The sequence below is a fragment of the Danio aesculapii genome, chromosome 7, assembly GCF_903798145.1.
Source record: "Danio aesculapii chromosome 7, fDanAes4.1, whole genome shotgun sequence".
NCBI lineage: Eukaryota > Metazoa > Chordata > Actinopteri > Cypriniformes > Danionidae > Danio > Danio aesculapii.
In genome coordinates this window covers 24848372-24858192 of record NC_079441.1, presented here as the reverse complement: position 1 = coordinate 24858192, position 9821 = coordinate 24848372, and the positions used below count along the sequence as shown (strand labels likewise).

At 34.5% G+C, this 9821-nt stretch overlaps 1 protein-coding gene across 1 annotated transcript; it reads left to right on the top strand.

The window, feature by feature from the left end:
- The first annotated feature begins 301 nt into the window (after positions 1-301).
- LOC130231906 (lysophosphatidic acid receptor 6) lies at positions 302-3026 on the top strand. The gene has a single exon (XM_056461399.1). The coding sequence runs from the start codon at positions 369-371 to the stop codon at positions 1359-1361; it is 993 nt and encodes a 330-aa protein (XP_056317374.1). The 5' UTR covers positions 302-368; the 3' UTR covers positions 1362-3026.
- Positions 3027-9821: the final 6795 nt, after the last annotated feature.

The following is a 9821-nucleotide window of genomic DNA, read 5'->3' as shown; positions in this document are numbered from 1 at the left end:
CTGTGGTCTTTAGCGCCCCTATGAGAGCATCCACCTACAACCAGAATCAGAGGAATTGTTTTGGTGCCGTGACCCGGACAGGAGTGAGGTTAAGAGGGCAAGCTAGTAAGATCTTTGTGAGTAAACCTCAGTCCTTTTCCTCTAAAGGCACACAACAGTCTGTGGTCTTTAACTTTAATTGAAACTGTGCTACCTCACCACAATCATTGAGCACCATTCAAACATCTGAGCAGGTTTGAACTCTGCTCGGATTGGGTTGAATAGAACCAACCGGAGGGGTTAAACTAACGTTCATTACAAAACCTACTGTTTCTCTATCTTTACAGGCTATTAAGGACTAGTCAAGAAACTAAGTCCCACGGACAACAATGTCAAGTTCAACATGCTCGAATTCAACAGTCAAAAGCCATCAGAACTGGATTTTTGTTACCGTGTATTCGGTGGTCTTCCTAGTAGGACTTTCTCTCAACGTCACTGCGCTTGTGATTTTCCTACGCAACATGAAATCCCGATCGCATACAACCATGTACATGGTTAACCTAGCGTTTGCTGATGTTCTTCTGGTTTGCACGCTTCCAGTGCGGATCTATTACCATGCAGGTTTGGGGTGTCTGCACCAGAGGGTCTGCGATTTTGCCGGCGTCATACTGCTAAGTAACATGTATGGCAGCATCTTCCTCCTCACCTGCATTAGCTTTGATCGCTGCATAGCAGTCTGTTTTCCGCTGTCTTCTCTGGTCCGCGAGGGCCGCAAGAAAGCATGGTGCGTATGTTTGGGAATATGGATCCTAACTCTCGGAGCAAGTTTACCCATCTACTTAAAACCGAGAAATCGCAACAATTCCAGTACAGTGCACACAATGAACATGACAATGAATAAGACCAGTCAATGTTTTGGTGCTTTCCCTACTTATGCAACTCAAGCAGGTGTTCTTGCTTCCACAATAATATTTGGGTTTGGGATCCCACTAACCGTCATGGTTATCAGCTCATGGGGGCTCATTCAGGCTATAAATAAAAGCACAGCTGTTCAGACCAGCGAACTTGTAGACAGCAGACGAATTAAAAGGATGATAATAACTAACCTGGCGATCTTTCTGCTTTGTTTTCTGCCATATCATGTTATTCTTGTGCTGCTTCATTTGTTTAATAATTCAAATATGTCAGACTCAATATTGATGGTCTATCGGTACAGCCTCATGGTTGCTTGCCTGAACGCAATGCTGGACCCTCTGGCGTACTACTTCGCAACAGAGACATTCAGAAAAAAAATGGATGTTGAAGCTGTACGCAAAAAATGGCTGATAAACACTCACAGCTCGGATGGAAACAATCGCTCTCGAACCCCACTCACAACATAATTGTCACCTTTTTCTACCCGTGTTGCTTTCTGCATTATTAGCAAGCAAGCAAGTAGATCAGGAATAAGATTAATAACATTTGTGACTCATGTGTATTGCAACGGAGATAAAGGAAACCACAAAGATGTATGACTTTTCACTATTCTGGATTAGTTGTGAGTGTGTGCAAGAAAGTACAGTGTGTGCAAAAGCAAGTGTAATATAACCTCCAGTCAGAAGGCATTGAGCTTGCTCATATCTGAGAAAGTAAGCAGATGAATCATTCAGTCACTGATGTGCCCTTGCAAGTAATTTTAATTTTACAAAGAACTCTGACTGGAATGGGCTTGCAACATCAAACATGACACATATAACGTTTTTTTTGGGGGGATAAATATACGTAAAAGTATGTTGAAAGATGATGGTGATCTGAATTGGGTATGTCAAATTAGGAACATTTGTCAACATAGGCTCATTCTGAAAACGTACCCCTATATACATTTCTGGAGATCGCGAATTATGTAGCCAGAAGTATGAATGACTGCATTTCATATTTAAAATGGATGATGCGGGGTGGTATGGCGCCATTCCTTTTCGTGCTTACCAGCTGACCGCTTACCTCCATATGGACGGCTTTTCTGCTGTTACATATTTGTCAAGTGGCTCGCTACATATGTCAGCGGACTTGTGATGTGGATTGGAGTTGACCGTGCTGATGGGGTTTAAGCGAAGAACGGTTCCAGAAAGCGAGTAAGACAAAAACAAAAGCCAAAACGTAAAATAAACAAGTAAATAACTGGGTGAGAATGTGGTAAAATCTGAAAATGTGGTAAAAATCAGGCGAGTGCTTTTTTTTTGGATTGCTTTTGAAAACACTGTCAGTTGGGTTTAGGGAAAGAGAACGTTGGGTCAGTCAGTCAGTCGACAGTGGCCTCTGGTGGATTTACGCAAGAACAGCAGGTGTGAATGGCACTTGTGAGAGAAATTTGAGACCTGAAAAAGCATACACAGCGGCCTCTGGTGGATTCGTGAAAACAAAAACTGCAAAAAAACGTAGCTCCTGAGACATATTTGGTGCTTTCCAGAAATGTATTTAGGGGTTTGTAATCAGAATGAGCCTGGGTTGAAATTTGTAGAGTTAAGAGCTACTGGTTTCGCGTATTATATTAGAATGTGAAGAGTTCCGGTGCAAAAACCATGAAATTTCCTTCTGAAATGAAATTTTTTATTTACATTCAGTTTTTGCGCTTTAAAGGCAATGAAAATAACCAACTCTTAACTCTGAACGTCTTAACTCTTCATTTATATATTTGTAAAGTTATAAAATTTGTGTGTAAATAAATGAGCATGTATGGAGTTTTGATATGATCATATCAATTGATCTTATGTTACCTTATGGTATGATTGTTACCTTTACATAGAATAGTATTTGGACAAAGGCATGGGACGATAATCGCATTCAAGGTATACAGTGGTTTGGAAAGTCAAGGTTTTAAAATTGCCAACATTGTCTGCTATACTGTTTCTAAGGTTTGTAAGACTTTTATTTACATTTTTTTGTTTTTTAGGTCAACAGTATCTCCAGCAGAAAAGATATCCAAACATGGCGTTTTAAATTGTAAAGAAATCTGTGTTTTTGAAACTTATGGAGACAGCAGAAGTCAATGATTTATTTTAATTATTTAGTCTGACATGTTTACTGCTCCAAAATATTATAAATGTTTCTCAAAATAAAATATATAGTGTTCAAAGCAGAAAAAGTTTTAGTTTTTTACACGGACATTAAAAAAGAATACATTTCAGAGCAGTAATCACAATACCCTGAAACTGTGATCTTTTATCTAAGGTTTTTATACCGTCTGATTCTTATATCAGCCCATGTCTTGTTTCATTTAAGTGCTAGAAAGTTTGGTTAAAATGCTGCAGCTTTTCAATATTAGTCTAAAATTTAAACCACCTAACCCCCTTTTTCCTGTGTGTTTCCACACTCTTCCCCTATTTCACCACTTCCTTTTTGACCTAAATGCAACAGATACTGATCTTCTCATGCGTAAACCATAATACAAAAAAAAAGAAAGTTTCATTGATTAATACTAATTAATAATTTGATTAATACTGATTAAATATTTGTTTTCATTTTACAGTTAAAGTTATTGTTATCCATAAATGTGATTTTCTTCTTTTAGCTTAATTTGTTAAAGCAAAGTTGAAACATCCCTCTTATGATGCAGTTTCCAAACACACAGCTTTCTCTCTCTCTCGCGCTCTCTCTCTCTCTCTCTCTCTCTCTCTCTCTCTCTCTCTCTCTCTCTCTCTCTCTCTCTCTCTCTCGCGCTCTCTCTCTCTCTCTCTCTCTCTCTCTCTCTCTCTCTCTCTCTCTCTCTCTCTCTCTCTCTCTCTCTCTCTCTCTCTCTCTCTCTCTCTCTCTCTCTCTCTCTCTCTCACACACACACACACACACATATAAATGGGTTGTTCAGCAGTTCTTTGTGGTAGTTGAGGTGCCCTTTAGCACAGCTAAGTGGTTCTTTGACTCAAATTGGTTCCCATACGATTATAAGCACTATATAGCACCAGTATTGGTTCTTTAGTTGTGCTTTGGGGTGGTTAAAGGGCTAGTTAATGCAAAAAATGTAAATTTACTCATTATATACTCATCTTCAACTGGTTTCAAACTAAAAGTTTCATCTTCAACTGGTTTCTTTCTTATGTACAACACAAAATACGTTGTTTTGAAAAATGCTACAAACCTGTGACCATTGGCTTAAAAGAAAAAACTAATGCGATGAAAGTTAATGGTTACAGAATTTCAGCATTTTTCAAAATCTCTTCTTTTGTGTTCAACACAGAAAGAAAAGCATACAGGTTTGTGACAGTGAATGGTTTGAAAATGACAGAACTATGCTTCTAAAGTGATACATAGCATGCACCATCTTTAAAGATATAGGTGTCATGTAGCACTTAAAATCTTTCCCCTATGATTATAATTCAAATAGATCCACTTTTAGGGCTATTTAGTACCATTTTTTAGAGAGTAGTACATTTTTTGTCCGCAGACTTTTTCTTTACTAGCTTGAATGGTTCATTCATAAAGATATTTTGAGAGTGAGGAGACACTTGATTGAATTCATACGTTATATGACATCACTGAATTATGTCACACATAATGGTTGTTTATTTATTTGGGAATTATCTGCATCTTTACTTTGTTTGCATTTATACAAAAACATAAAAAAGCACATCCTCAAACATTTACAGTGCTCAATTTTAAGGTATCTCATTTTCATTTTTACTCCAGTCCTAAAGGCTATTCATGAAAGACTTAAGCCATGCACACTAGCAACAGGGAAATCTGATATGCAGATTTCTGATATATATAAAATATTTGACCATGTCTGTACATTAGAGATAATTATAGTTTTAACCCAAAGAATGACCAGTCTGTCAGATGAAGAAGAGCCGGAGTCAGAGATTCAAATAAATAAATTAAGTTTACTGAAGATAGTTTGCAGTTTCATCAGCAGAAGCCAGCTTCAACACTCGCTATGAGTTCCTAGGCCGCTCTGCTTACAATCACAAATCAACATCAATTACTGTATTCTCAAACATAACGTCATTAACTGCGTCATACACATAAATGTTCTAACCTGATTGGTTAAAACACAGATAGACAATGAAAATGTCCACGTGGGTGTGTGCGAACAATTCTGAACAATATCTCAAGCATATAAACAACAGACATCCACTAAACTGTTTAGAGCTGACTCCAGACCTGTGAAACGGATCCACAATCAAATAGAACACACACACACACTTAAAGTACAATCTGTTTCTTACCCAAGGTTGAGTGTACTCTGAGCCGTCTTTATCAAAACTGGTTAAAAACCGGTATAATCTACATTCAGGCAGTTATATCCTTACCACACAAAGTCTATCTTGAATAAAAAGTAAAATCACTTTAGACATAGTAACACATAGCAATACAAATAGGAAAACAGCTGTACAGTTGTTTTCAATCATCAAGCCCTTCAGTTCCACTCGAGGTCTCCATGACCTCTGACCTAGTTTGGTGGCTCCTGAAAATAGAGTTACAAAGCAACAGGAAAATGCACTGAACGTTCTTATATTAAGCAGTGTGTTAACTTTATTCATTATTCAGATTATCAAATTAATAAATTAATGAGAAAAAGGATAAATGTTGATCCATGCTCGGATGGATTGGAAAGCAGAAATCCGAATCCATCAGTATGTATTTGTAATTGTAATGGTTAAAAAATGATGCAATGACCATTTTGTTTCATATATGTACATGTATGACATATTGTTATTACAATCTATGATCATATTTTCAAAGAAAAAGAATAAGAAATGTAAAGAAGTTTGACATTAGTATGCTTTTGTAAAAACTTTAAATAATAAAGCACTACTTTCAGTAATCAGAAATGTGCTTATTGCCATGCAAGTTAAAAGGTTAGCCTATAGGCTATCAGAAATTTTGGGATGATTTGGTATGCATAAAACATGAAACAAGTATCTAACAAGTTTTTGTGCTTCTTATAGATATACTTTATTTAATTCTCAGTTCAAATGCAGTGCCAACAAAAAACACAGTAGCTAAGAGCTACTCAAAGGTTACAAAAACTGTTTCATTTCCAGTATGCTTAAAGGTTACATTTTTATAAACTAAAATGTAGATCAGTTTAGTCTGGAGTAGTAGGCTACTGAAATGGTACACTTCTTGTAGCCTACATGTGATGTTATGTGAGAAAGCATTTTCAGCTAATGCATCTGTATTGTGCAAGCTAATGTTATTAATATAAATTGGGCGCCCCCTGGTGGAACGCTTAATCATTTTGCTTTCAACTATTGAACAATTGAATTGACAATTTCACGAACGTAATTATTACTGATTAAACGTTTACGTGTCAGATACAGATAATATTTATGATAAAGATATATATTTTGTTGTTGGTTTATTCTTCTATAGGTCTGTGTTTATTAGCTAAGTAGTCTGTGTACAATTGTTTAGCATACCGTGATACCATTGTTTGCCTTAAATGATATTTGGTACATATAAATTTATTATAATATTAATGTTAATTGCGGCTGGAAGAGTATCCACAGCATAAAAAAAACATATGCCAATCAGGGACAAAGCCCGAAGGATAGTGAGTGATGAATTCATATCATTCATAATATTAATTCATAATTCATATTATTAATTTATTCACAATATTAATATTCCTGTAGTATTCTTTTTTAAATTGGTGTTTATACATAATTACGTACTGTTGTTGTTTGCAAATATTGTGTAGTGTTATATTTCGAAGCTAAATGAGCCAAATTTGTGGGCTTGACAAGTTGTAATTTCAGTACCTCAGTTAAATAGCAGTTTGATGCGTCAAATGTGTTGGAATGTCTGAAAAGCACATAGTAGCCTGTACAAAATTGTCTGGCCTAATACAAGCATGTTTAACACAAGCATTTCCAGCTGTAATAAATATTTGTCTAACAGTTGTTGATGGGTTTGATTAATTTTTACACAATGATATGTATGATTCTTCATTCCACTTTTTATAATAAATTTAATTAATTAATTATTTACACACCCTCCACTTGTTCCAAACCTGTTTGAGTTTCTTTCTTCTGTAAGCTGACTAACACTAAGGTAGATGTACTGAAGAATTGTTGGGGAAAAACATTTTACTTCCATAATATTTTTTTTATTTCTTCTAGATTTCTGCTTTTCCCCAACACTCTTCAGAATATCTTGTTTTTGTTCAACAGGAGGGGATTCCAAACCTTTAAAAAATAAGTGTTTGTTCATAAGTTCATAGTGATATCTTTAGCAATCAAACAGACTGTCTGTTTTTAAATAACTCCACATTTAATAAAAATCTATCAAAGAAAGGATTTTAATTTAGTTGAATTTGGATTACTTTTGAATTTCACTAGGTGAAAATGTGCTTCACCTGCTTTCCCAAAATATCTGAAAACAGGTGTTTTCACAGCTGTGTGAAAAAGAGGTTCCTATAATTTTAAAATATCTGTATGTTGTAATATCTGTATTTACACACTGGAGATAAAAAGATATTTGTGCATGCATTAAGTGTTTCCCAACCCTGTTCCTGAAGGCACACCAACAATACATATTTTGGATGTCTCCCTTATCTGAACCATTAACTTCATGTTTTAGAGTTTCTTGTTCTGGTGAGTTGAGTCAGGTGTGTTCGATTTGTAAGAGGTTGAAAATGCCTTCAGGAACAAGGTTGGGAAACACTGCTGTGTCATTTAACCCAAATTATTTCAATTAACAAACTCTGGGTTCAAACTGTCTTGTAAATTATTTTGATTTATTTATTCCTAATTTAATAAAGTAAGTGCTTATTTCTGGCATTGTCAGTTTCTGTTTCATAGAAGATTCTCTTTATCTTTAAGTAGTTTTAAAATAAACAAACAAACAAACAAATAAATAAATAAATATGAAAATAAATTAACAAACAAACAAATAAGTTAGAAAATAAATTAACAAACAAAATAACTAAATAAGAAAGCAAACAAACAATTTAGAAAATAAACAAACAAACAATTAAACAAATAAATGAATAAGAAAAACAAACAAACAAACAAACAAAACAAACAAACAAAAAACAAACAAGTAAAAATAAATAAATAAATAAATAAATTAATAAATCCCTGCAACGTTTTGGGATAGGTTAGTTTTTGAATGTAAAAAGTAAAATTTGGTCATTTAACATTATTTATTTACTGCTAGCCTGCTTAGTGACAGCACTGTCAATTAAGCAAAGCTCATCTCCTTCATGTGCCACTGTTTTAACGAGTCTCCCTGTGGACTTTAGAGCAGTGGATATTAGGGCTGTGTTTTTCTGCGCTGCTGAAGACTTTAGCACGGCCATTAGGGATTTGGCACCCTGTCTATTATTCGCTTGACTGTGGGTCATTATTGTCGGACAACAGCCGAAAGAGAGATCGTGGCGTGCTTCAGTGGAGTGTGCCCATCCCGTAGGTGAACAGAACAATGCAGAGGGCTGGAGAAAGGGGATGGTGTGGAGGAAGGGGAGGGACACTGGGAGATAATAGTAGTTCTCCCACTGTGAAAACACTTAAAAACTTAAGATTTCTTGGCTATTGTTGCACGTTACCATCCTCCAATTCCATCCTCCGTCTTTGTTGGGGTATAGTAGGGATATATCTTGTTTTTGTTTGCACCTGGGATTTAATGGCTAGTAAAAAAGTTTCAGTTTCTTTTTTTAAGTAATAGCTTACATTTAATTCCTTATTTTATCTACTTTACGTTTAAGCGCAGAATTAAACAGGATGCTCGTTTGAATGCTATCTACAGAAATATAATCAGTGTTGGGGGTAACGCATACAAGTAACGCAGGTTATGTAAGAATATTACTTTTCTTAGTAACGGGTAACGGATTAAGCTACTTTAAAAAAACAAGTAATAAGTAATAAAAAGAGTTACTTTTTTGAAAATGTAACGCGAGTTACTTTTTAGTTTAATTAGTTAGCTTTTAAAAATTGCTGAATTAAAATTAAAATAGTCACAATCAATCACGCTTTTAATGAATGAATGTGTTAATTTTTTTGAATGCATAGAAGAAAAGGAAAAGTGGGATTATAGTCTCAATGGACAGTGATTTTACTTAAGACAAATACGCAAAAATCCTGTTTGCCTTAAATTTTTAAGTTAAATCAAATTAACTTTATGAGTCTATTGAACTCATATTATGTTAAATTGATTTAAAACAGCTTGTGTAACTTCTAAAATAAAGTTAGAACATTATTAACCTAAGTTACAATGAACTAAAAACATATGTCTGACTAATTTTCACAGTGTAATAAAAAAGTAGCTAACACATTGCTTTAAACTTTCAATAATCTGTGTATGGCATATAAAACTCTGGGTTAGGAAGTTCTCAGATAACATTATCCTAAAATATATTTTTTTATGTGTTTTTTTAAAGCTAAATGTAAGTCTAGGTTATACAGTGCATTGGTAATTGCAGAACTCCTCTATAAAAAAGAAAGTAAGAAAAAAAACAAGTTCCTAAAGATATCAAGACTCAGCCAGGTAATAAAAAGTAACGCAAAAGTAACGTAATGTATTACTTACCATAAAATGTAATGCAACTAGTTACTATTTTATGGAGAAATTCAATAGTGTAAAGCATTATTTTCTAAAGGAACTTTCCCCAACACTGATTATAATAATATATTTTAAAGAAATGTAACCTGTTTTATTTTATTATATAACTTTCATGTGTCTAAAGTGAGGGCCGCTTTTTATTCTGTCACTAAAAAAATCATTGGATTTACTAAATTCATTGGATTTTCTCATTTTGTAAAGATGGTTGCAAACAATCTATGTGAGCTAAATTTAAACAAAGTTGAACATTACTAAATTGTGTTTAAATTTAGCCCATTTAAATGGTTTGCAACCACTTATCTTTA